Source organism: Brienomyrus brachyistius, unplaced genomic scaffold (genome assembly GCF_023856365.1).
Source record: "Brienomyrus brachyistius isolate T26 unplaced genomic scaffold, BBRACH_0.4 scaffold81, whole genome shotgun sequence".
NCBI lineage: Eukaryota > Metazoa > Chordata > Actinopteri > Osteoglossiformes > Mormyridae > Brienomyrus > Brienomyrus brachyistius.
Window position 1 is genome coordinate 695015 of NW_026042356.1, and position 27555 is coordinate 722569.

Consider the following 27555-nt stretch of genomic DNA (forward strand, 5'->3'; position numbering starts at 1 on the left):
GGAGGGGCAGGTGCCCAGGCCCCCTTGCCACCCCCACCCCACTGTAAAAGGTCTGCTTTCGCCCCCGTCGGACTGGAGGGGCAGGTGCCCAGGCCCCCTTGCCGCCCCCACCTCACTGTAAAAGGTCTGCTTACGCCCCATTTGGACAGGAGGGGCAGGTCCCCAGGCCCCCTTGCCACCCCCACCCCACTGTAAAAGGTCTGCTTATGCCCCATTTGGACAGGAGGGGCAGGTGCCCAGGCACCCTTGCCACCCCCACCCCACTGTAAAAGGTCTGCTTATGCCCCATTTGGACAGGAGGGGCAGGTCCCCAGGCCCCCTTGCCACCCCCACCCCACTGTAAAAGGTCTGCTTTCGCCCTCTTCGGACAGGAGGGGCAGGTGCCCAGGCACCCTTGCCACCCCCACCCCACTGTAAAAGGTCTGCTTATGCCCCATTTGGACAGGAGGGGCAGGTGCCCAGGCCCCCTTGCCGCCCCTACCTCACTGTAAAAGGTCTGGTTTCGCCCCCGTCGAACTGCATGGGCAGTTACCCAGACCCTCTTGCCACCCCCACCCCACTGTAAAAGGTCTGCTTACCTCCACGTCGGATAGGAGATGCACCTGCCCAGGCCCCCTTGCCATCCCCACCCCATTGAGAAAGGTCTACTTACGCCCTCGTCGGACTGGAGGGGCAGGTGCCCAGGCCCCCTTGCCACCCCCACCCCACTGTAAAAGGTCTGCTTACGTCCCCGTCGGATAGTAAGGGCAGGTGCCCAGGCACCCTTGTCACCCCTACCCCACTGTAAAAGGTCTGCTTACGTCCCTGTCGGATAGTAGGGGCAGGTGCCCAGACCCCCTTGCCACCCCCACCCCACTGTGAAAGGTCTGCTTACGTCCCCGTCGGATAGTAGGGGCTGGTGACCAGGCACCCTTGCCACCCCCTCCCCATTGAGAAAGGTCTAATTACGCCCCCGTCGGACTGGAGGGGCAGGGATCCAGGCCCCTTTGCCACCCCCACCCCACTGTGAAAGATTTGCTTACGCCCCCGTCGGATAGTAGTGGCAGGTGACCAGACACCCTTGTCACCCCCACTCCACTGTAAAAGGTCTGCTTACGCCCCCATTGGACAAAAGGGGTTGGTGCCCAGGCCCCCTTGCCACCCCCACCCCACTGTAAAAGGTCTGCTTTCGCCCCCGTCGGACTGGAGGGGCAGGTGCCCAGGCCCTCTTGTCACCCCCACCCCACTGTAAAAGGTCTGCTTACCTCCCCGTTGGATAGGAGGGGCACCTGCCCAGGCCCCCTTGCCACCCCCACCCCACTGTGAAAGATTTGCTTACGCCCCCGTCGAACTGCATGGGCAGTTACCCAGACCCTCTTGCCACCCCCACCCCACTGTAAAAGGTCTGCTTACCTCCACGTCGGATAGGAGGGGCACCTGCCCAGGCACCCTTGTCACCCCTTCCCCACTGTAAAAGGTCTGCTTACGCCCCCGTCGGACTAAAGGGGCAGGTGCCCAGGCCCCCTTGCCACCCCCACCCCACTGTAAAAGGTCTGCTTTCCCCCCCGTCGGACAGGAGGGGCAGGTGCCCAGGCCCTCTTGCCACCCCCACCCCTCTGTAAAAGGTCTGCTTTCGCCCCCGTCGGACTGGATGGGCATGAGTCCAGACACCCTTGCCACCCCCACCCCACTGTGAAAGGTCTGCTGTCGCCCCGGTCGGACAGGAGGGGCAGGTGCCCAGGCCCCCTTGCCACCCCCACCCCACTGTGAAAGGTCTGCTGTCGCCCCGGTCGGACAGGAGGGGCAGGTGCCCAGGCCCCCTTGCCACCCCCACCCCACTGTGAAAGGTCTGCTGTCGCCCCGGTCGGACAGGAGGGGCAGGTGCCCAGGCCCCCTTGCCACCCCGCACCCCACTATGAAAGGTCTGCTTACGCCCCCATCGGACTGGAGGGGCAGGTGCCCAGGCCCCCTTGCCACCCCCACCCCCCTGTAATAGGTCTGCTTACGCCCCCGTCGGAGAGGAGGGGCAGGTATCCAGGCCCCCTTGCCAGCCCCACCCCCCTGTAATAGGTCTGCTTACTCGTCCTCCGTCGGAGAGGAGGGACAGGTACCCAGGCCCCCTTGCCACCCTGCACCCCACTGTGAAAGGTCTGCTTACGCCCCCGTTAGACAGGAGGGGCAGGTTCCCAGACCCCCTTGCCATCCCCACCCCTCTGTGAAAGGTCTGCTTTATTGGCAGATTAATCACGCCTCTGATAGGAGACTCCGTATAAAGACGTTGTACTGACAGCTGCCTGCAGAGTGAACCAGCTTAACCAGGTTTTTGAAGCGACTGAGAATCAGCAAAGTCAAGATATAACGCAAGACAAGAAAGTCATTTCATATCATTCCGAACGGCTGCTATATGAACAGCATTTAGTTTCTTTGTGGTAATCAGTTGCCGCCATGACACGCAGATATCCAAAGTCTCCTAAATACTGTTTTGTTAATTTTTTATTTCATTGAATATTTCCTGCACATCTCATTAATATACTGAGGAGAGCTGGATAAAAGAAACTGTACTGGAAGGTAAACTTCTGAGGCCTTATTGGCATTGTCGGTTATATCTGATACTTAGGAAATCAATTATATTCAAATGTTTTGTCTATGTTTCTTACACACAGAGGCTGCTCAGGAAAGAAAAGTATTTCAGTAATTATTTAAGCCTAGTAATTCCGAAGTTGCGGTTGTTTCATGCATTTGTGGCGCGTCTGTGAATGTGCAGCGCGTTTGTAAAATGTGGTTCGCACGTGTCATTTTGATGAAAGTATTTTCGAATTTGGGCAGCGTCTATGAATTTGCAGAGTGTTTGCAAATGCGTTATGAACTGAATAATGTGCTTTGTTGCTTTGCAATGTGTTTTTCTATTAGACGTGAGTTTCTTGTGTTGTATTTCATTGGGCTTTCTCGGCCACCGTACAAACCTGTCTGCAAAGCTGACATTTATTCATAAGATGAATGCCAGTAAATCAGACCGGCTGGAAGTACACAAGTGTTCATCAGTTTTATTACTTGGACATGTTTAAAATGGTCTTGTAATTCGGTAAATTGTACAGTTATTTACTTGAGTAATATAAAAAACATATAGATAAATCAAAACATACATACAACACAAAGATAAGACTGGAAATCACGGAAAATGTGTACAATACAGTTACATAATATATATAACGATAAAAACCCAAAATAAAGAGGAATTAAACACAGTGCAAATATCTTTGGAGCTTCAAATGACTTTGTGGCGATAAAAGGACACAGAGAAAAGGCAGAGTATTGGGTTCAAGTAGGAGGGGCCGGGCAGCGTGGGATCGGCGGCGGCACATTCCGGTCACTTCTTCCGCTGGAACACGTTGGCCAGCATGGCGCCCGAAGTCGTCAGCTGACCCACCTTACTGAGAAACTTGGTCTTTGTGTCTTCGCTCACGAGGCTGGCAGCTATCGACATGGACCTGGATACAGCAGCCAAGGGGCACGGTTTGGTGGGTGCAGAGCGAGAGCTGACCAAAGTGACCAGATAATAATCAAGCGAGGGGCTGGTTGGCACCGCCCACGCCGTGGTGTGAGGGGAGCTACGGCGGTAAGCGAGGGGCTGGTTGGCACCGCCCACGCCGTGGTGTGAGGGGAGCTACGGCGGTAAGCGAGGGGCTGGTTGGCACCGCCCACGCCATGGTGTGAGGGGAGCTACGGCGGTAAACGAGGGGCTGGTCGGCACCGCCCACGCCGTGGTGTGAGGGGAGCTACGGCGGTAAGCGAGGGGCTGGTCGGCACCGCCCACGCCGTGGTGTGAGGGGAGCTATGGCGGTAAGCGAGGGGCTGGTCGGCACCGCCCACGCCATGGTGTGAGGGGAGCTACGGCGGTAAACGAGGGGCTGGTCGGCACCGCCCACGCCGTGGTGTGAGGGGAGCTACGGCGGTAAGCGAGGGGCTGGTCGGCACCGCCCACGCCATGGTGTGAGGGGAGCTACGGCGGTAAGCGAGGGGCTGGTCGGCACCGCCCACACCGTGGTGTGAGGGGAGCTACAGCGGTAAGAGAGGGGCTGGTCGGCACCGCCCATGCCATGGTGTGAGGGGAGCTACAGCGGTAAGCGAGGGGCTGGTCGGCACTGCCCATGCCATGGTGTGAGGGGAGCTACGGCGGTAAGCGAGGGGCTGGTCAACACCGCCCACGTCCTAGTGTGAGGGGAGCTATGGCGGTAAGCGAGGGGCTGGTTGGCACCGCCCAAGCCATGGTGTGAGGGGAGCTACGGCGGTAAGCGAGGGGCTGGTTGGCACCGCCCACGCCGAGGTGTGAGGGGAGCTACAGCGGTAAACGAGGGGCTGGTTGGCACCGCCCACACCGAGGTGTGAGGGGAGCTACAGCGGTAAACGAGGGGCTGGTTGGCACCGCCCACGCCATGGTGTGAGGGGAGCTATGGCGGTAAGCGAGGGGCTGGTTGGCACCGCCCACACCGAGTTGTGAGGGGAGCTACAGCGGTAAACGAGGGGCTGGTTGGCACCGCCCACGCCATGGTGTGAGGGGAGCTATGGCGGTAAACGAGGGGCTGCTTGGCACCGCCCACGCCATGGTGTGAGGGGAGCTACGGCGGAAAACGAGGGGCTGGTTGGCACTGCCCACACCGCGGTGTGAGGGGAGCTACGGCGGTAAACGAGGGGCTGGTCAACACCGCCCACGTCCTAGTGTGAGGGGAGCTATGGCAGTAAGGGGGTGGCTGGTTGGTGCCGCCCATGCCGCGGTGGGAGGGGAGCTATGGCGGTAAGCGAGGGGCTGGTTGGCACCGCCCACGCCATGGTGTGAGGGGAGCTATGGCGGTAAACGAGGGGCTGCTTGGCACCGCCCACGCCATGGTGTGAGGGGAGCTACGGCGGAAAACGAGGGGCTGGTTGGCACTGCCCACACCGCGGTGTGAGGGGAGCTACGGCGGTAAACGAGGGGCTGGTCAACACCGCCCACGTCCTAGTGTGAGGGGAGCTATGGCAGTAAGGGGGTGGCTGGTTGGTGCCGCCCATGCCGCGGTGGGAGGGGAGCTATGGCGGTAAGCGAGGGGCTGGTTGGCACCGCCCACGCCATGGTGTGAGGGGAGCTACGGCGGTAAGCGAGGGGCTGGTTGGCACCGCCCACGCCATGGTGTGAGGGGAGCTACGGCGGTAAGCGAGGGGCTGGTTGGCACCGCCCACGCCGTGGTGTGAGGGAAATTACCACAGTAATCAAGGAGCTGGTCAGTGCTGCCCACGCCATGGTGTGAGGGGAGCTACGGCGGTAAACGAGGGACTGGTTGGCACCGCCCACGCCATGGTGTGAGGGGAGCTATGGCGGTAAACGAGGGGCTGGTCGGCACCGCCCACACCGTGGTATGAGGGGAGCTACAGCGGTACGCGGAGGGTTCAGTTGGCTCTTACCCCTGTGGCTCCTGTGAGTTCCTGTTCTCCACTTTCTGCTCACATTCCTTAATCATGGAGCTCAGGATATCCTGCGGAAAAACGACACAGAAGAGTGAGATCCCGCCTGCTCTGTTTGCCTTCAGTGTTGGGTATTGTGAGGTTTCCCAGCGCTGGGACGGTCTAACAAACCTCATATTCAGAAGAGAACTGTTCCATGTCAACTCTTAAGCATCTCAGCCCTGGGAGGAAGTGATTCACCAGCACGTCTTCGGAGATAACTGTGTGTCTGCAGTTATGGGGTCCTCCAGCTAGACCTGCTGTTCACCCACTGCTGTCTGTCAACCCCCCCCCTCCCCAATAAAGGGTGGCGGGCTGCCTTTTTAAATGCCCATTAAAGTAGCTATGAGAACAGTTTCAGGCGCTAACCTGACCCAGCTGCAGGGAGCTCGGAGCTGACAGGTGTATATGGATTGGGGGGTCTGGGGAGAGTTTGGTTGCAGCTTTGCTGCACAGTCAGCCCTCCCCAGCCCCAGCGGTTAGGCTCTGAGTTCATGTTTACCCTGAAATTAGGTGTCCAGATGGAGGGTTTGTCTTCTCCACTTTCAGGGCATATTCACACGCTTCAAAGCTGTACTCCAGGCCTGTTTTTTGTCGTTTGGTTACGGCAACTTGGATGAAGTTAAAGCCTGAAGCTTTCGTCTCCTCAGTAAGAGGCAGCTTAGCAAAATGGGCAAAGGCAGCTAGAATATCCCACGTTAACATTAAACCGATTGAGAGGCGCTGTAAAAGCTGAGCTATTCGGTACTGGGCCGGGCGACCTTTGACCCCCGGGGTTCTGAAGGATACAGCAGCAGGAGAGGGCGCTGTAGGCCTCGAACAGCTGCATGGCGATGTCCATCCGCTTGGCCTCGGCCGTCTGCCCATTGTTGCCCAGTGCCAGCTTGTGCAGGTGAGGGAGCACGACTGAAACACAGAGCTGGGTTTGCGTGTGTGTGTGTGACGGTCGCTGAGGCCCAGTGACCACAGACACACAAAACGGGCAAGGAAGACAAGGCCTCCAGTTTACTAGCACAGAACAGCAAAGCCATAATTCGCAATGAACCATGACACACTGAACGGTTCCCTGAAGAGAAGTTGCTGTGTCATATCTCTGGCTTGAAATGGCCAGAAACTCACACTCGTCTCTGAAGCGAGGCTCAGCGTTGGGACCGACCCTTCCGAACGTCCGGATGATCTCAATGTGCAGGGAATGCTGGTCCTGGTACTGCGGGTCCTCCAGGAAGGACGCCAGCTGCATCTTCACTCTCTCCAGAAGCTTAAATCGCAAGTACGTGACACATTATCCTTCAGGCGTACACACACTGGGAGATATCCACTGGTCTGCACTGGTCTTCATGCAGTTTGACATGCAGTTAAATCTCCAAATTAAAGGTCTGGATGACTGAAGTGACACGGTACCTCTTTCTGGGTCACGGTCTCCATTATGGTACCAAACGCCGGTATCGTCGATATCCTAACCGAGCTGGAACACAAGCAGAAACGGACCCACTGACAATCTGAGGCCAAGAGTCTCCACTAATTCAATATGTAGACAGACAGAGAAGGTAGATGGTGACTGTGTGCGGCGGTAAGTAGTGGCAGGCATGAGTGGGACACACATCCGCGCGGATGGCGGCAGAGGGACGGCACAGACACGGAGGACATGGACACGGACAGAGCGGAAGTCTCACGTCTGCATTGACTCACAATTCCGGGTCACTGCACAAGGTAATTAGCGCTGGAGCTACCCGCTTGTCAATTAAGGCCTCGCTCATGCCCCTGAGAATCACCTGCAACCGGTCAAAATGCAAAAGAGAGACGAATGGGTGAGCGGGTGGGACGGGACAGGGGTCTGGGGGGGCGGAGAGGGCAGCGTGCCTGAGGGCGAGTCTGGAGCCTAATCATGCGATGAATCGAGCACGTGGGGGCAGCGAGGATCTCAGCCTGAGGTCGATGTTAGCATGTCTTAGCTTAGCATAGCCTCCTCCCTGCCTCGGCTTCCCAGGAATAGCGCGACCCGCAGGCGGCGGCAGATCCTTCGTTCACCGGCACTCAAAGGGTCCAAACAGAGCAATGCGGCGATACGAGGGGGCAAATACTCTCGCATTTCCGGGAAAACATGACCACCCTGAATAGACGTGATAATTACCCAAAAGCAGCCTCTGAATACGGGGCCGTGTTTCCCGTTTGGTATGGAGATGACAGCTGCTCTGGGTTCATGTGGTCAGCAAGCATCCATCCCAGATTAAGTTACAGCTGACACGTTAGCACGTTAGCGTTAGCCGCTTCTCACTGCCACGAGCTCCTCGCACGGAGAGTGAGGCACTTCCTGGAAAGCCATGGACCAAGGTGGGGAGGGTAGGCTGGGAGGAACGAGGCAGGAGTGGACTTACATTTCAGGATCATCAGAGAGCGCGATAAGGGCTGGGGCAACCCTCTGAGCTATTAGACTCTCACTGACCCCCTTCACCAACAGCTGATTGGTCAGATCAGGGTGATGTCACACGGTGTGCATGGAAAGAGCAAGCACGGCACCATGGCGATGCGGAGAGAGAGGGACAAAAATAATAACAATAAAATAAACAACCATCCAAACAGGAAACAAAAGAGGAATAAAGAAATGATATCAATAATGAGGTGAAAATGGACACGTCCCACACATCACAGGCAAAAGTAAGGAGCAATGCAAAATCTGAGAGATCAAGCAAGAACAAATTTATGTGAGACCACTGATGTGGGGGTGTTGATTCCATAAGTGGCACTTTTGGACATTGATTTCATGATATGTTTGGGGGGGAGGGATGCTTTCAGATTCAATAAGGCAGGCAGGCAGGCAAGCAAATCCAACACAGTGACATAGTATTACAGCACAGTACAGTAACATAGTATTACAGTGTTTTCTGCACAGTACAGTAACAGTAAAAGGTTATGCTTTTCTCTGCAGTTCCTCCTGAAGGAAGGACAGCTCTCCTTTGGCCTTAATCTCTGCTTTCTACACTCCTACTCTCATAATTCTGACCACTGTTACTGCCACACCTGACGCCTCGTCTCGCAGCATCCGCCCACTTACCTCAAACATGCGGGCTGCAGTGCAGCGCACGAGGGCGGAGGTGTGCACCACGCCGTACCAAAGCACCGTCAGCAACAGCTCGTGGTACGCTGGGTTGGCGCTTTGGGGGGGACAGGCATATTCTGTTATACGTTATGGTCCGAGCGGCACTGGAATCGCCCAGGCCGATCACCCTCCAGTGAGGGAGTGTCTTCACGAGGCCGACTGACACTAGGAGGGCAGAGTATTTTTGAGGAGCATGCGTAACAGAGAGGCGGGGCAGTATCCCCAGGGTGGGGATAGCTAACATGACCTTTGTTATGAGAAGGTGCAGGTGAAACATGACCCACCCCCCCATCTGTGCTGTAAATTAACGGCATGATGTCAGAACCGTAATCAAACACATACCCCCAGGAGGCACCAGAAACATAGAGCACGGAACCCTGGGGGGCCAGTCCTGCCCTGAGCCCAGCCCCAGCCCCGCCCCTGCCACACCCCCTGCTTCACCAAATGCCCTGACACGCCCACTACCTCGGCCCCGCCCCTGTCGCTCCCCCAGCCCGCCCCCTGCTTTGCCAAATGCCCTGACACGCCCACTACCTCGGCCTCACCCCTGCCACACCCCCAGCCCCTCCCCCTGCTTCACCAAATGCCCTGACACGCCCACTACCTCGGCCCCGCCCCTGTCGCTCCCCCAGCCCGCCCCTGCCGCTCCCCCAGCCCGCCCCCTGCTTCGCCAAATGCCCTGACACGCCCACTACCTCGGCCCCACCCCTGCCACACCCCCAGCCCCTCCCCCTGCTTCACCAAATGCCCTGACACGCCCACTACCTCGGTCCCGCCCCTGTCGCTCCCCCAGCCCGCCCCTGCCGCTCCCCCAGCCCGCCCCCTGCTTCACCAAATGCCCTGACACGCCCACTATGTCGGCCCCGCCCCCGCCTGCTCACCCCAGCTCCATGAAGGCCGCCTTCAGGCTGTCCAGAGGAGCATGGGACAGAGACAGGCTCATCATGACGTCCTCCAGGAAGGCCACCAGCAGCTTGCGGTCCTCCTCCTGGGGGGGTCGCGGGGGAGGTGATTCAGGTGAGGGGCCACGCGCACTCTCAGCCGTCACTGCTCCACCAGCCTCCTTACCTGGTTGTAGCATGTCAGCACCCCGGTGGCGTAGATGGGCACGGTACCCTTCGTCAAAACATCATTCCCATCCGTGGCATCTGCCGTTACCGCGGAGACATGACAAAGACGAGAGCATACGTCATGGCGCCTGACAGCAGCCACGTCCTGCCAGCTCTTCCTCATAAAAGCAGGCAGGAGCGTCTGCAGCACATAAGCGATCATGCAGCTTCATGCACCCACACTCTCCTCAGACAGTCGGAGGATTTCCTGGAACTGTGGCTTCTCCGGGGGCGGCATGGTGGTGTAGTGGTTAGCACTGTCGCCTCACACCTCTGGGACCCGGGTTCGAGTCTCCGCCTGGGTCACATGTGTGCGGAGTTTGCATGTTCTCCCCATGTCGTCGTGGGGTTTCCTCCGGGTACTCCGGTTTCCCCCCACAGTCCACAAACATGCTGAGGCTAATTGGAGTTGCTGAATTGCCCGTAGGTGTGCATGTGTGAGTGAATGGTGTGTGAGTGTGCCCTGCGATGGGCTGGCCCCCCATCCTGGGTTGTTCCCTGCCTCGTGCCCATTGATTCCGGGATAGGCTCCGGACCCCCCGCGACCCAATAGGATAAGCGGTTTGGAAAATGGATGGATGGATGTGGCTTCACCTGGAAGGAAAATATAACAGGACTTAACAAGGTGATTATACCCAGAGAGCAGACTGCAGCAGAGGTCAAACAGCCGGGGTCAAATCCCCAAACGTACACTGGCCTTAACACCTTAAACTGGTTACTTGATACCACACTGCAGCAGAGGTCAAACAGCCGGGGTCAAATCCCCAAACGTACACTGGCCTTAACACCTTAAACCGGACACTTGATACCACACTGCATCAGATGTCAAACAGCCGGGGTCAAATCCCCAAACGTACACTGGCCTTAACACCTTAAACCGGACACTTGATACCACACTGCAGCAGAGGTCAAACAGCCGGGGTCAAATCCCCAAACGTACACTGGCCTTAACACCTTAAACCGGACACTTGATACCACACTGCAGCAGAGGTCAAACAGCCGGGGTCAAATCCCCAAACGTACACTGGCCTTAACACCTTGAACCGGACACTTGATACCACTCACCTTCGTGTTTGTGAAGATCTTTCCAAACGTCCGGCACAGCCTCCAGAAAAGCCTGGAGAACTCGTGCACACAGGCTGCGGAGCTGACGTTGATCTGACCCACTATTCCGATGAGATGGGGTAACCTGGGGGAGCAGTAGCACCATCTCACTGAGCGTAACGCTCTGCATGTGGGGGCTGGATTTACTCACCTGTAAACCTACCAAGGCTAAGCTTTAACGTCCATCTGGATCTTAAAAGGACTCTATTTGAAATGGAGTTATGGAGATTTTTTTGGGGATTTATAACGAAATGTATTTAAGTACCATCAAAAAATACAATTGAAAGTTACAATTACAAACTACAACAATTACAATTAAAAATAGCTGAATTACATAAAAAACCTATACAACCAACAGGTTTAGATGAATTCAGAAGCCCAGTGTAGATGCTTCTTCATGGTTAATTTGAGGGGGGGGGGGGCACTTACAGCTGGTTGACCACCCAGAGCAGGCTGCCCCAGCCCATGGTTCCCTCATGCTCCAGCTGCCGGTCATACAGCTGCAGCAGCACCGCCAAGCGCTCGCGGCTGCCAACGATCGTGGCCACGTCCTGGAGCATGGAGGCTGGGCGCGGGAACCGTGTCACTGTAGGCGAGGGAGGTGGGAGGGGACAGAGGGTGTGTGTGTGTGTGTGTGTGTGTGTTAGGGTCCGGCGTCGTCCCCAGAGGAGACACAATGACCCTGACCTGTCTCCACTGACTAAAAGGCTTCAGTATAGCTCTTTGTTATCTGACCATCCTTGTAAAAACAGGGTCCTCACCCTCGATGGGCGGGGTGCTGTCCTGCAGTTCCACCTGGCCGCTGAAGGGGGCGCTCTGGAGCACCAAGGCAAACAGTGGGGAGATAAGGGACTGCAGGCCAGACAGGAGCAGGTGGAGCTTGTGTTCGTCAGGGCCACGGTCGCTCTCCTGCATGGGGGAGGGGGGAGGTGATGAGATACCATGGCGATAATGACCATGGTGACCGTGCCCACCACACGGCTTACCTTCAGCAGGCCCTCGACGCGCTTCAGCAGGCTGGGCAGGAGCTGGCTCTGCAGGACACCCAGCTCTGTGGTCCAGGCTGCGAAGGCTGGAATGAAGACCTGGTGGGTGGCACTGACCACCCGCTCGGATGGGTCGCCCAGTGACAGCAGCATCAGCTGGAAGCCCTGCATCATCAACAGGAGCCTCAGGATCAGAGCATATGGGGGGGCAAAGAGGGTGGGGGGGGTTGCCATATACCTGTGAGTACTTGTCGGCATCGTGGATGTAGCCCATAATGATGCCCAGGCTCTTCACCACGGCTTCCCGCACCAGGTGGGCCTTGTCCTCTGCCAGCATCTGCTGCAGCATGGAGAGCACCAGCGAACTGCGGATCTCCTTCTGCGAGGGAGGGAGAGCGGCAGGGAGGCGCGGGGGGGCGTTACAGAGGTGACGGCATTGACTGTAAGGTCAAGCTGGAGACAGTCTGTCACAAACACAGAGAGGTAACAGGGTCTTCTGGGGTTACAGCAAGGTGGCGCCAGTGAGCAGGTGGGGGCGTGTCTTACGGGCAGATAGGGGGCCAGGGCTCCGCAGGACTCGGCGACCAGCAGGCGGCGCTCCAGATACTTGTGGTTGATCTGGGGGGGGGGTCAATTCCCAGACGGACAGTTTGGCAACCGAGCACGGCATAACCAAACACACTGCAACTGAACACAGCACAACACGGCATAACCAAACACACTGCAACTGAACACAGCACAACACGGCATAACCAAACACACTGCAACTGAACACAGCACAACACGACATAAACAAATACGGCATCACCAAACATAGCATTACGGTATGAACGTGAGCGTTACGGCATGAACGTGATCGTTACGGCATGAACGTGAGCGTTACGGCATGAACGTGAGAGTTACGGCATGAACGTGAGAGTTACGGTATGAACGTGAGCGTTACGGCATGAACGTGAGCGTTACGGCATGAACGTGAGAGTTACGGTATGAACGTGAGCGTTACGGCATGAACGTGAGCGTTACGGCATGAACGTGAGCGTTATGGTAAAGATGTGGCTGAACACGTGCGCCAGCCTGCTGCTGCCAGGTCAGTTAAAGAGGCTGAAGGTTCATATCAGGAAAAGATGCTTAACGTACTGCATGCATCAAAGATCACATCAGACACATGGAGAGGTGGAGGGGGGGGGGGGGTGTACCTGTTCCCAGCACTGTGGCAGCAGCTCTGCCTCCACCCGCGTGGGGCCCACGTGCCGGGCGAAGGCCACACAGCCCGTCAGGATCATCTGCCTGGGGGGAGGTCAGGATTGGCGCACCGTTAGCTTACCGTCAGCAGAGGGCAGTACAAGATAAGCTGCCAAACCCAGGGAGGGTCGGGGTTATTTAGTTACCTTTATTTTTATTTTACCGGGAAGTCACAAATCAAAAATATGAGTAATGGGCTCAGCAATGATATCTGCTGCCACCTTTAAGAGAGAAGGATCCCGATTGACTGCAGACTGTTTGTGACCAATGTCTTTCTAAGTTTGACAAACCTGAGCAACTGAAATAGGTATTAAATCAAACAATTCCAGATTTCCATCAGCTGCACTAGTGGCAGAGCATTGAACAGACGCATTTACATTTGAGTCATTAAATACCGACCCAGCAGAGATAAAGTGTTTGTTAAACTAACTTATAAACTAACCATAGTAGCTGTTAGCGCACCATTAGCTTACCGTCAGCAGGGGGCAGTGCAGGCCAGGCTGCCAAACCCGAGGAGGGTCAGGGTTTGCACGCCTAACTTACCGTCACCAGGGGGCAGGAGAAAGAGGAGCTGAGCCAAAAGACAAAGCTCTCGATTTACCAGTCGATCTACGTTCCTACCCTCATCTATGGTCATGAGCTATGGGTAGTGACCAAAAGAACGAGATCGCGAGTGCAAGCAGCCGAGATTAATTTCCTCCGCTGGGTGGCTGGGCTCTCCCTTAGAGATAGGGTGAGGAGCTCGGTCATTCAGGAGGGACTCAGAGTAGAGCCGCTGCTCCTCCGCATCGAGAGGAGCCAGATGAGGTGGCTCGGGCATCTGATTAGGATGCCTCCTGGAGGCTTCCCTGGTGAGGTGTTCCGAACATGTCCCACTGGGAGGAGGCCCCGGGGAAGACCCCGGACACGCTGGAGGGACTATGTCTCTCGGCTGGCCTGGGAATGCCTCGGAATTCCGTTAGAGGAGATGGATGAAGTGGCCGAGGAGGGGGAAGTCTGGGTTTCCCTGGTTAGACTGCTGCCCCCGCAACCCGACCTTGGATAAGCGGTGGATGATGGATGGATGGATGGACTTTAATATGGTTATTAGTAATACTTTTGAAGGATGGCCTCCAAAGTCCTCCATTAATGCAAATACAGCCTTAAGAAATGTTATGCAAAAATTTGATTTGATAGATGTCTGGAGGGAGCTGTTACCGCATGATCTTCAATATACTTGGAGCAATAAGGGTCAAGAATTGATTATTGGTTAATATCTTCATATGTAAAACACAATGTCTCAGTTAATATCTCCTGTGCCCCCTTAAGAGATCATAAGGCAATTTCAATTAATATGAACTGTACCCCTGATAGTGGTCTTTTCCTTAAATATGAAAAGTTGTGGAAATTAAATAATTCCTTTCTAGAATTTTCATCTGTTAATGAAAAGATAAAAGAATTTATCAAGGTATTTTGGACATAAGCTCAAACTGAACAATTTGGTTCCAATTTGGCAAAAACCAGACGAGAAAAAGAAGAAAAGGTTTTCAGAAAATTAACTTCTCTCTCTCAACAAAGAATTCAGATGCTGAGAAATGCGAAATGCTAAACTTCAAAATGAGCTGGATGAGATGTATAGAAGAAAGTCTGCAGGAGCTTATATTAGGTCTAGAAATAAATGGCTCGAAGAGGGAGAACAGAATTCTTCTTATTCTTTCAGACTGGAGAATAGACGATTCCACTCCTCTAGTCTGTAGGAATTATTAGCTCAGGTAAATTTTCATATCTCCACCAATATGATTTGAAATTAATTAACTTTTAATTAATTATTATTTAATGCTGATTATTAACCAATTGTTATGCCGAATGGTCGGCTCCTCCAAACTCAATTGCGAATCCCCGTGAGTCTGTTAATGTGAGACTTAAATGGGATTCATTAATAACCAGTATCGCTTAATAACCTGGGTTAGTAGGCTCGTCCAGCGAGCTGGGTCAACAGGTAATGTAAACGATCGGTAGCGAAGCTCCCCTCACGGCCGACGAGAGAGAGTCTCGCGATATTTCAGGCGCGTTTGAGGTTTCAGAGCGTAGTAGCCAGATCGCACAGAGGCAGGGACTATTGTGAGCACTCAATGACGGAGGCTGAAGTTGTGTTAAAGACATGCATTTATTCCTACAACTAACATAAGACAGACATTACACCTAACAAACAATAAACATGAAATAACGGAATAGACACAAACAATGTAAACATGAAAATGCAATAACCAGATTTAAAATGAGTAACCTTAAAAGGGAAAAACTGTTCTGCAAAGCAAGCAGTTTGTGGAAATACGACCCTAAAGGAATATAGCAGGTGAATAGGACAGTTTAGGTTATTAGAAATGAAAGGAAGTTGGTTTACTTGGCTGCAGGAAAGGGGGGGGTCTTGGCAGCTGGTTGCAGTGGCTGATGAGCTGATGGGTGATGGCACTCAGGGAGGCGCGGTGTTTGCAGCGGTTGTTGGAGTGGAGCCCCTCTGATTCTCTCTCCTGGTGAAGCTTGGGCTGAGTTTCAGTTCTTTGTCCAGTTGGGTCTTCACTGATAGGCTTCAGGAGGGCTGCTTGTGCACTGTAAAAAGTAATTTGTTAAGTTTACTTAATTAAATTGTGCAAACTCGTTGCCTTAATTCAATTAAGTAATATTAACTTCATCATATCAAGTGTTATTTGAGTCATATTTACTTACGTATTAAAAGTATACCTTACTTGTATCCAGTCACATTTACTTAAAGTATTTAAGTTTTATTAACTTAACTGAATCTGTGATTTGAGGAATGGTACCAGTAAAGTTAACCTATAGCATAACAATAATTATTATAATTTATCAATAAAATTATAGCTATTTTCCTATTTAATTTTATTTACAGTTTCAAATACATTGCAACTAGTAAAAATCACAGGTCTCCATTTAGATCGCTTCAAAACATTTATTTTTTCAAAATGTTGATTACAGCAGAAATGTCTGAAACAATTGAGAAAATCTGAATCAACACACATTACTATCATTTATTGGATGACTGCCACTGGGTGCTAAACGAAAAGTCCTGCATCAAAATTGACTGTTCAGTCATAGGTTTATTATGATTCACTGGCAAATGCACAGAATTCTTTTTTACTGAGCGCTAACTGCTTCAAACAAAATACTAAATAACAATTTATTAACTTTTAAAGATGAAATTCTCTCAGCATTTCTAATCCCACTCCTGCACCTGGTTCTAAGAAACAATAACATTGTTTTCAATTTTTATTTTGATTGACCACACAAAAGTGCAAAGAGCAAAGCAAATGGCAACCTTCAAAATCAGGACAAATCAGTTCTGCCGTAGGGTGCAGTAGTAATTCAAGGTTGTCTTAATTAAAAGCACAAAACATGTCTAATGTGGAAACCTGAGAAGGGAGATAATAATAGTATAATAATAGTTATGCAAGTTTAAAATGATCATACTGAAGATTGTGACCAAAAAATATCCAACACTCCATACACCATGCAGAATGTCTTAGGAAAACTATGTAGCTCCACTGAACTGTCATCCCAGAAATAAAGTCAACAGAACGGTTGAATGAAAAACCTCTGCTGTCTAAACATCTCTACATTCGTATAGCACAATCCTCATTTAAAGTGCTTTTAAGCAGACCATGCTGACTGATACACAATAACAATAATACAAGGATACTGTGATCCATTAATATATGTCAAACAATGAAAATAAATTATATAAATTATAACTTAAATATTTTAAGCCTATTACACAAAGATTAATGCTGAACACAACTGAATCTATTCAAAAAGTAGAATTAAACAAATAATTTTTTTCTTGCTATGACATGTGTGATGACATGAATCATGTCATCCCAGTAGTGGCTATGTGAACTGCAGGTCAGATGATTTTGACCTAAATGTGTTGATTTAAGCAAATAACTGGTTCTTCAAAGTCTGAAGTTTTGGTTTCAATGACTTCGATCCCAGATCAAGCATGACTTGCTGGATGAAGTTGAATGTGTTCTTCATGTTCTTTGGGTAATCAAGATGGAGTGCATATGATAGTCCAAACAAGAGACAAACAGCAAGAGGCAGGTCCCTGACATCATCCATAACAATACCTCCCTCTATGATGATAGCAGTGGAGACTGGACGTACACGGATCAACGAAGAGCAGTGAGGAGAGTCTTCATTGTCGACTAACAGAATGCCAACAGGAATCTGCTCAATGTTGTTTTCTTCTGAGTCCTAAATAGATATGAATATAAAAAAATAAATAAAGTAAATATATCAAATAGACAGTAGAGCTGTACATTAGATTTTTCTATAGTATTGGTCACAAAAAAACAGTCAAAATTCATTAACCATATAAAAAAAGTTTAAATATTAATCATAAAATTTTACAGTTATACTTACAAAGCAAACCTTAAAAAATTCTGAGGGGTTGTCCCCAAGAAGGACAGGGAGACCACGAAGAACCACAGTGCGTCGAATTGTAACTTCCGTTTCCTGAAAAAACAGAGGCGTTTATGAATCAGAGTGTGTAAAAAATGGCATTGCTGGTAATTTGTAACAGTGTAGTTTCTTGAAGGAACCATGTTTCATTTTAGTATTTTTATTTGCAAATTAAAATATGACATTAAATCTTATTTTGATGAACTGTTTTTTTATTAACATTTATAAAATCATGAAGAATAGTACAATAATTTAAAGGAATAATTTAAATTATTCAATCATGCCATGTCCAATTATATGACTTTCTTCAGGCAAATACAAAGATTTTAAGGAAATAATTTTTTCGGGGGGTTATATATAAAATGGGCTACTAGTTTGATGCTTAAATAACACAGTGATCATGACAATAATTCATATGACCCACATGGACAAATCATAGTCTTTCTAAAGAAAAAAATATAGGTGGGTGCAAGAAACACAGTAATATTTGTAAAGTTTTAAACTGCAAAATCAATGCTTTCAGTCTGTCACGAGAGTAATCATGCAGGGGGGTGTTGTGACCCCATGATGTTTGTGGTGTTAAGGTTAGGTCAATGGGTTAGTATGAGAAGTAATGTTGGAAGCATGGAAGATCATCAATTCTTGCACAAGTTTTAAATTTGCTTACATCACAATGTGCCCTTGGTGATCGTCCTAATAACATTATACTGGAAACATTGATTTGGATTTAAAAATAAAATTCTGAATATTAGTTTTGTCCCCCCACCCTTTGCATCACTTAAGAAAATGGCTGATTAACATGGTCAAATAAATATCCTTATTTTTTTTAACGCATCTTATACATCTGGGATGACATGAAGCTCAGTAAAGACATGCAGTAGCAGCAAGAAATTAAGTCTCATTCACACATGAATAATCATACCTGATTTGATGTTTGATTGGCGTTTCTTCTTGACTCAACTTGCTCTAGTAATTTTGATAAGGTCTGACCCAGGGTTCCAGTTTTAGACCGAAAAATCTTCATTAGACGAGGTGTGTGTCTGTCAAGTTCATCAAAGAATTCACTCTGGAGATTCTTGCAGGCAATCCGAGTAAATTCTGCAAAAACCTAAAAACAGAAAATCATTTAACCAATGAAACATATGCAAATAGCCAATCACAATAAGATTTCTTACCTCACGCTCAGTAAAAAGTGCTGGCCAGCGTTCCATCATTGTTCTGATTGGTGGCTCTGTTTCCACGATTTCTTTCCTTCGTAAGGGAAATGTTTGGTCCATCTTTTGGGCGACCATGGTCTTGTTTGGCAATCTTTTTCGCATTTCTTCAACAAGCAGTTCTCTATCTTTTTCAAGAGATATTTTATCCTTTCCCAAAGGAAAATCAGGAAGGTAATTTCTTTCATCTCTTCGTGGTTTTTTAATGTTTTGTTTTGGAGGCTGTCCTTCAGGAGAGTACTTGCCCCTTCTTCCTCCATTAACAGAGACATCAAGGCATCCAGCTTTACGGAGTTTTGACCGGTAATTGCCCATCTTAAATTTGAGACTATTTTTCCACCCTCCGCACCCTGTTAATGATCCTTGCTCTCGAAGACACGGATGCTTGTTTATAAGGGCTGTTGCAACTTCAGCAAAATCTTCATCAGTAGGGTATGCTTTATATGAGTACATGCACTCTGCCAACTTTTGCAGTATTTCATGTTTCATGTCTCTTGAAACAGTAAGATAAATTCCATCCCTCATATGAAGTAGGTCTCCTTGTCGCAGTCTGTAGTTAATGTCAACCGAAAAGTCAGGAATCTCAAAAGACTTGGGCCACTGATGTTTGCTGGACGAGTTTGAACTGGCAGATGACAAAATTTCTGTATCAGAAGTGCTGTGGGTGGACTCTGCTCTGCTAGGCGTCTCATTTGCTGAACAAGTTATCTGTTCATTAATTTCAAAATTCACCAAAGTAACATGAGGAATAACTTTCAGTGTTGCTTTGTTAGGAAGATCACTCATATCACTGAGATTGCAGAGTGCATTATTGAAGTCAGGATCTTCATACTGCAATGTGAAGTCACAAGTCAACTGAAGTTTCTCTTTTACCTCAATTGTAAAAGTTTCTACCGAGCTAGGCTTATCTGGCAAGGTTAATTTACGTATATCTCCATCATTAATGATAATTCGGAGAACTAGTCCTCGGTCCATGCTGAGCATCCCTCTATTAAAAAAAAAGAAAAAAAGGCATGTTTGGTTAAGAAATGTGTTCTCATATATTTATTATTTAGCATAAAATATACCGTTTTAATGTGACAAAAGGTTTTCCTCTGGCTGGGTAAGCTGAGAGCGGGAAAACATCATTCAATTCAGACAGTTCAGTGACTGAATGGGGACTTAAATGACTGCCACAAAGCTCATAGGACCTTAAGTGTTCATTATACCATGAGGTCAATTGTCTGCAGACAAACACAACATGAGTGTTAATAACTACAAATTTTGTAATCTGTCTGAATTCTGGGAGACCGGAGCACGAGCCAGCTGAAACAATCATATCTGGTACATACTTAATCCCATTCAAACATACTGAAGATGCTACCAAAACAGTGTTTTGCTGACCATTCATCTGAAAGAGGGACTGCTGCACATTGTCAGGGAATGAAGAAACAACAGCAGCTTTCAATTTTTGGATTTCCACTGGTGGTTTGAAAAAAGATGGAGAAGCTAAGTGGAAACCCATCATTCTTTGGTGTCTTACTGCCAGTGTGAGACACACATTTTTGAAGTTTTGTGTTGCATGGACAATTTTTTTGAAGAATTTGTGTTTCCCCTCAAAGCGCATGGTCCAAACATCTATTAATGGTCCAAAAATTCGAATTAGTTTGGGATAATGCTCTAGGTAGTGATGTTTGGGCCGAAGTCTTGTAGAGGGAAACAGTGTCTGAAACAAATGGCGATGTTCTGAGATCTTCATTTCAAAAAAAGCCAGTGAGTCTTCTGAAAATCTTGGAGATGTGGCTAGTTCAACCACATCTTTAAGAGTCATGATCAGCTCCCAGAACAGGTCACCTTCAGGGACATTGTGTCCAATCAAAAAAGGAAGTAATCTAAGAAGAGTCCAATTTTCATGGGCATTGCCTAAAATTGTTGACTTTGCTGTGTGACTCTTGGGTATAATCTGAGGCCGGTCTGTTTTGTCTGTAAATGTGTAAGGAAACTCTTTGATCGCCTTATTTAAAGACTCCAAAGAAATGTATTTTTGGTCGATTAGCTTCTGAAAACAAAGTGATAATTCAAAAGGCACAAGACCTTCTAAAAGATCGTGTAAGATATCTGGTGGGAAACCATCCACTACATGAAAATGTTTCAGATTCTCACTAAGTATGCAGCTAGACTTAACTCCACACTCTTTGGACAAGGTGGGATTCACAGCAACATCTTCTACATGCTTGTCATGAGTCACTTTTGTTCGGAGCTGGGAAAAACCAGACTGTACTTCACTGACCTGCAGTTCATCCCTGGTGGCCATGCAAAATCTGCACATATGATTAGCCGTAAAACTCTCATAAAAACCTGCAAGAGAATGAGCTGCCAAATTGTCTGCTGCTACAAACAATACAGTGCCTTTAATGCTTGCTCCAATCCGTTGCAGGTAAAGGCCCTGCTCCTCAAGTGTTACAAGATCTTGGATGAGAGGATGGAGAATTTTGCCATAACCATGGTCCTTGACCACACTGGTCTTACAAAGGATGGCAAGCTGTATTGAATGGAGAGACGAACGATACTTTGGATGCAGATTGTGGAGTAACCAGTAAATGGCACACATCTTGTGTTTTTTTTTAGATGTTCCCAGGGGATTTGCCACTTCAAAATCATCAATATACAAGCAAAGTGCAATGCGGAACTCTTCTTCAATGAAGAATGGATTTTCCTTAAAACATGAACCATCTCTGTATGAGGTATAATCAGGTGACTGTCCCACTTCAGTTGATAATGCTTTATCCATTATGTTTCCATCGCTTAACATTGCATGGAGCATCTTCAAAATTGGGACATAAACAACGGTTTGCGAACCATTAATTTTATATTCAACTGGCATTACAATTGGGAATTCTCTCAAGACATATGATTCTCTCTTTGCAGAAGTAGACAATGATCCATCATTGCTAGTGCATTTAAGGAAAGCATTTGATTCATTAATGGCACTGATGACCTCGCGCACAAGTGTTTCTGAAACATCACCACAATATTTCCTAAGAACTGGCAAAATTGTGCTCTTTAGCAGTGGCTGAGATAACAGAAATATCTGATTGATTTGTTCTGTCACTTCCTTCAAGGCAGTCTCTGAAATGTGGAGTATTGTTTGCATCTTTAGAAAAAGAGAAGCAATGCAACGTTCCAGCTGGCTCTCAAGATCTTCTCCTGTTTTAGTGAAAGGTATTTCAAGATCCTCATCAGGAAGCAGTTCCTCCACAAATGTGTCTTCACCAATCAGTGTGCTACTAGCAACATGATTCACTATTGAGGGCTTAAATTTACAATTCATGTCATGCTGCTTTGATCTATGTGCATTAAAAGTTGAATAAACATTACTTTGAAAATGACACCCTTCGAATGGACACACAACACTTTGCTGCAGTTTTACATGCTTTCGGAGGTGAGTAAAAAAATCCGCCTTTGTACAAGGTTGTGCAAAATCGCATAACTGACAGTGAAACACCTTTTTTTCAACAATTGCTTTCCCAAAATCTGATGCGTGCCAAGTGGATACATGCACTTTTAGAGCATTAAAAGACTTAAATGTGCACAAACAGTCTTTATACAAGCACGGGACTGGCGATATACGAGTGTAATTTCCATGATTTAATCTGTAGTGCTTCAGTAAAAGCACTCTTCTATCTGAGTGATATGAACAATACTTACACGGCCAAATACACGGCATTGGATTCCAGAATGTTCCCGAAGTCACAGTTCGTTGGTTATTCTCCTCCGTTCGATTTCCTCCTTCTTTGCTGCTGAAATGCTGACAGAAACGTCTTTTTACAAGCGAAATTGGCGCGATGCACGAGCCCTTTCTCTAACGGCTGTTACCCCCCGCGGTAGAAAACTTTTCATCCAATTAAAATCCTTCTTCTTTTCTTCGCCGCTTTACGCGAGTCTTGCTCGCCGATTATTTATTTATTTATTTATTTTGCTCTTTTTTAGACCATTTAGCCACCTATTGTCCTGGTGTACAATAACGACGAAGTTTAGAAATTATTTTTCTATATTATATGACGCCATTACTCTTAATGATATTTAAAACGCTTTTAATCATTTTAACATTGCTTGATCTGGTTTTAAATGATCTAGTGTGAATCTTGAACATTGATGAATTCCCCTTTTAAAAATACTCATTATTAAACTATCTTTTTTTAAACAAAGAACATATTCTTATCACTCTCATTCATATCTCATTCATAGTTCCTCTACTGACTTTTATTTATTAATTTAGCTTTTGTGTTTGGATTAGCCCATGTAGGTTCTTAAAGGTCGGGATCTTCCAACGCTAAAATGATAGTATAATGGAAACTGACCAAATACACCGAAAGTTTTCTGAACAAAATGGCACTCAAACAAATCATATTACAGTAAATAGATATATTTGAGTAAATAGGACTTTGAAGGCAAATAGTAAGGATTACTACATATACATCAGTAAGGTAAACAAATAACTCCACATTAAGTAAAGTCAACATAAAGAAATAAGTTAAAATGATTGTTAGATTTTACAGTGTGGGCTTCTCTTCTCCTGGGCTGATGGTCTTTGTTTCCTCTCCTCCGCTCTCCTCTGCTCCGCTCTCCTCCGCTCCACTGATGTTCTACACCTTTCTCTCTCCTGGCTTTGTTCTGAGGTGCCAGATTTTATAGTGTAAGGTTCGTAATTAGGAGTGACCAGGAATTCGAGTCCTGGACCAATGGCTGACCATCCATTTCGGAAGGGGGTCTGTATCAGTCCTTTTGAGATTTATGACCAGACTGATTTCCCTTGTATTGATGATTTTCGTTAGGTTGGTTTAACTTTTGATATATTCACTTTCATGACCAGATTTCACTGACCAGATTTGGAAACTGGAGTGATTTTCAGTCGGTTTGATACCAAACATGCCATACCAGCCTAGCGGTTCACACTGAATCCCATCTGTAATGATTAATTAATGATTACTTATATTATGTCATTATATTATGTTGTATTACTCACACCAGTATATGGTATAGGTGGTCTAGGTTGCACCTCAACAGATGTTACCCTTCATACAGACATTATATTACATATCCTCATTCCAACAACACATCTTACCCTTAGATAGGCAGGGTAGAATACAAAGATCAGATAAGGGCTGCTGAGGAATGTGGAAAAGAAAAGGGGGGGGGGGCGGGAGGTTTGTCAGTCAAAGAAAAAGAATCTTTGAAAGTTAGGACACATTACAAACATAACCTATCTGTATATTGACACTAGTAGTCATGGGTAAATAAATATACAGATATACAACAGCCAAACTTAAAAGAAACTTTCTTTAGGGTGTTGGGTGAGTGGTGTGTAAGGCAGGATGTCTGGGGCGGAGGTTGTGTGCCAAGTCAAGGGACCCCTGTCCTTGAGGTCCACTCTGCTGTCTGTAGGTCGTTAAAACTTTGAGCAATAAAAGTTGGAGTGCTGGCCTCCCTTGTTATCTGTGTGTGTTTAAGTGTGTCTGTCTCTGGGGTCACGAACCCCCTTTGAGGCCTAGGCCAATGTGTGCCTCTCGTACCAGGGTAGGCCTTGTCTCAGGCCACCTGGAATTTAAGCTTTGTTATATGTGCATGTGTGATCTTACAAGTCTTCACTAGTTAATCGTTGATGGTACCATTACTATAGACCCAATTGCTTGCTTTTGTGGTAATTTCTTGTCACGATTTCGCTGAACGCGGGTAATCGCACGGGCAGGCAGGCAGGCAAGGATCAGGCAGGACGGCCAAAGTCGGGGTAAACTAGAGGTTTATTGCGGGGCTAGGGCAGGACAAGACACTGACGCACAGCAACATCAATGACAGACGAGGAACTGAGGTAAGACACGGACTGAAATAGACAAGACTGATCAAAATAATCGGACACAGCTGAGGACGATCAGGGAAGCACACGTGGGTAATCAGGGGGCGTGGCACACAGGAGGAGCGGACGAGCCGGGCATGACATTTCTTTAAGATGGTTTATTTTTCAACTTATTCTAGTGAAAAGACCGATTCTTTGTTGGACTCCATTGAAAATTGTAAAGTTTTAACAGAAGCTAATAAGTCCTTATGTGAAGATAACATAAACTAAAGTTAAAGTAGAATCCCCCTAAACTTGTCAAACTTTCATAAACAGATGTTGCTCTCCTGGTCCCTCATATTCAAACACAACTTTTCTCCTCAATCCCATTTTATTTGGAACAACAGGGATATTCTATACAAACATAAATCCATATTTTTTGAGAATTGGTATAAACAATATACTTTCATTAAGTCAACAATTTAGCAGGGCTGGTCAGCTTTGTAACTATTCAAAGTTTCTGTCAGTTTTTGAAATCCCAGTAAGTGCTAAAGAGTTTGCCAGTGATTTTGATGCAATCCCTGATGGAGTAGTTATATTTTTGAACAATTTTTACTCTAATAATTCGGCTGTTTCATCTATGGATCCTGCTGAATCTGCTGTTGGTAAGGTGTGTTTTTCTACATGATTCTCAATAAATAATAATTTAAAAATTAAGACATTCTTTACCCAAAACTACATGTCTGTTCCATATGCTGTTTCATACTGGAATGGCATAGTGGATAATATACCTTGGAACAAGGTGTGGACTTTACCTTCTAAGTTTTTATTAACAAATAAATTTAAAGAAGTCACCTTTAAATTGACACATAAAGTTTATCCGTCTAAATATTTTCAATCTAAAAAGATTATGGAGATCGACACCAGCTGTTCTCTCTGTGAATGTGACTGCGAAACTAATGTTCGTTTATTTTGGTCTTGCCCTTTTGCTGAAAAATTCTGCTCTGATATGCTCGACAAGATCCAAACGAACGCATTTCCAGTTTTCTTGTAAAGATGTTTTTTGTGACTGGAAGAATACAAATACAGTACATCCGGAAAGTATTCACTGCACATCACTTTTTACACATTTGTTATGTTACAGCCTTATTCCAAAATGGATTACATTTATTTTATAAATAAATATAGTTATTTTATATTGGACTCCAATTAAGCTGCCGAAACATCTCAAGGATGATCGGTGGAAACAGGATGCACCAGAAATCCATTTTGAGCTTCATGGCAAAGGCTGTGAATACTTATGTACATGTGATCTCTCCGTTTTTTTAACTTTTAATAAATTTGCAAAAATCTCAGGCAAACTTTTTTCACGTTGTCATTATGGGGTGTTGTGTGTAGAATTTTGAGGGAAAAATGAATTTAATCCATTTTGGAATAAGGCTGTAACATAAAATGTGGAAAAAGTCATGCTCTGTGAATACTTTCCGGATGCACTGTAAATTTAATACTATTAATTTGATGTTTCTCTTACCAAAATTTAATATTCATATATGTAAATACAATAAATATAAGCAATTTTCCCTGTTTAAAAATTAGACCTAATAAATTGTATAAATATAATCAGAAAGTCTAAAAATAAAAAAGCAATCAGAACTGTATCTTCATTTGATACGTTTTTAAATTATTTGATGTATAGACATAGTGCTGAAATGTTCCCTCATATTTGGTATTGAGATGATAATTTTTGACTTTGTAATAACTCTGGCTGTATGTTTTTTATTTAATGTGCTGTCTGTAAAATATATATTACCTGTACTTGTTGAGCATTGGAAATAAAAAGAAAGTATGATTCAAGTGTTTAGTTTGACCTTAACTTTGCTTCACCAGTTAATTAATTTTGATAAAATGACACAGTTTTGTCTTTGATACCCCCAATAGCTTTGTTCTCCCCATTTATACATTTCTCAAGTCGTCACTGTTAATGGTTAAAGTGTTACTGCAGTGCCCCTTTTTACATGCATGATAATCCTGAATAACGGAATTACTCTTATTGTTATTAATTATTAAGTCACATGGATAATATGTCCCCCCCCAAAAAAAAAACCCTGCGCTGTGCCGCTGAGTCAGCGTCCATTTCTTGTTTGATACTTAACTGATCATTTCCTGTAAACGAAAGTGAAAGTGGCGCCACGTTAAAGGCAGAGTTGCCATTTTATCAAGAATCCAGGAATAATATAAAGATATTCTGCGTTTCAAGGTAAGATTACACTCGACAGATAAAATTAACTAATAACAAAATTAATGTTTAACACAGCCTACTTGTATAGTGGTATTTAATATTTTCAACATAATTAGAGGTTAAATATACGTCCGTACATTACACTTACTGCGACACAGAAGAGTTTTCGAATTAACATCAATAATATTTAATTACTTGCACTCAGCCATGGGTTTGCTTAATATACGGTGCTGCGCAAACATGGACCGGGGGCTAGGCTGTAACATTTTGAAGCTATATAAATTTTTTCTTTATTAAAGTGTTGGGGATAACTGCTAGCGTGCCGAAACATCCGGGTTAAATTCATGGCTTTTAATTTTATTAAATTAAAGGTTTTACCACGCATCTGTTCTGTGTTCTCCAATCTGAAAGGTGTTGATTAGTTGTAATCATTCTTTGCAGTCGTATTTAAACTGTTTATAGCAAATATTACGCAAGTCTGATTTTAAAATTAAATTTAAATTTTAAAACGGCGAGAAAAGCACACACAAGACAAAAACTGCGTGCAAACATTGTAAAAGACTGATAACGTACAGAAATAGCCCAACGAACATACTTCCGCATGTCCACCGGCACCACAGTGAGCTGAGCGAAGATTATTAAAAGGGCAAACCACGCTAAAAAAGCTTCACATGCAAGCCTTAGTTTATTTATTTGTTTTATTTACTTATTTTGATTTGGGATTTTTTAAAACAGTACTTTATTAAATTTCAGTTGCACTGTTAAGAAAGGGGCACGTTTTGCACAGTTTAGAAAGATAAAGGAATATTTTTGAATAAATTTGTCTGCAGCTCATTCTGCTAA

General features: G+C 46.9%; 3 protein-coding genes across 12 annotated transcripts in view; 1 reads left to right on the forward strand and 2 right to left on the reverse strand.

The window, feature by feature from the left end:
* LOC125726955 (NACHT, LRR and PYD domains-containing protein 3-like) overlaps positions 1-27555 on the forward strand; it is a 143498-nt gene that overhangs the window by 47060 nt on the left and 68883 nt on the right. Inside the window, exon 1 of one of the 10 annotated variants that reach the window (XM_049003447.1) lies at positions 26586-26730. The exons of 8 other annotated variants lie outside the window; for them this stretch is intronic. The gene's annotated coding sequence lies outside the window, so the exon portion shown is untranslated. Of the gene's footprint in view, positions 1-26585; positions 26731-27555 lie in introns of those variants that run through there. One more of the 10 variants, XM_049003451.1, reaches the window with a different exon arrangement.
* On the reverse strand, positions 2998-13033 carry LOC125726961 (RAB11-binding protein RELCH homolog). Its single transcript, XM_049003503.1, has 19 exons — positions 12947-13033; positions 12297-12368; positions 11989-12129; positions 11751-11915; positions 11526-11673; positions 11194-11350; positions 10722-10849; positions 9932-9933; positions 9838-9880; positions 9620-9699; positions 9433-9539; positions 8507-8606; positions 7830-7912; positions 6856-6919; positions 6574-6712; positions 6244-6360; positions 5587-5675; positions 5416-5486; positions 2998-3467 (listed from the first exon to the last, which is right to left on the reverse strand). The coding sequence occupies exons 1-19, from the start codon at positions 13031-13033 to the stop codon at positions 3347-3349; spliced, it is 1914 nt and encodes a 637-aa protein (XP_048859460.1). The 3' UTR covers positions 2998-3346.
* Positions 16024-22506, reverse strand: LOC125726959 (uncharacterized). Its single transcript, XM_049003500.1, has 5 exons — positions 22349-22506; positions 18623-19649; positions 18370-18555; positions 17409-17501; positions 16024-17240 (listed from the first exon to the last, which is right to left on the reverse strand). Exons 2-5 carry the CDS (start codon positions 19643-19645, stop codon positions 16920-16922), a joined length of 1623 nt encoding a protein of 540 aa, XP_048859457.1. The 5' UTR covers positions 19646-19649; positions 22349-22506; the 3' UTR covers positions 16024-16919.

What these genes read in the sequence shown, in the direction of transcription:
- LOC125726961 (XM_049003503.1), bottom strand. Translation starts at nt 13,033, where the DNA reads ATGATCCTGACGGGCTGTGTGGCCTTCGCCCGGCACGTGGGCCCCACG. An exon ending in CCCTGGCCCCCTATCTGCCC is followed by an intron (nt 12,130 to 12,296) that starts GTAAGACACGCC and finishes CCTCCCTCGCAG; the next exon opens with AAGGAGATCCGCAGTTCGCT. An exon ending in ATGCCGACAAGTACTCACAG is followed by an intron (nt 11,916 to 11,988) that starts GTATATGGCAAC and finishes TTGATGATGCAG; the next exon opens with GGCTTCCAGCTGATGCTGCT.
- LOC125726959 (XM_049003500.1), bottom strand. Translation starts at nt 19,645, where the DNA reads ATGCTCAGCATGGACCGAGGACTAGTTCTCCGAATTATCATTAATGAT. An exon ending in CACTTTTTACTGAGCGTGAG is followed by an intron (nt 18,556 to 18,622) that starts GTAAGAAATCTT and finishes TTCTGTTTTTAG; the next exon opens with GTTTTTGCAGAATTTACTCG. An exon ending in AATTTTTTAAGGTTTGCTTT is followed by an intron (nt 17,241 to 17,408) that starts GTAAGTATAACT and finishes ATATCTATTTAG; the next exon opens with GACTCAGAAGAAAACAACAT.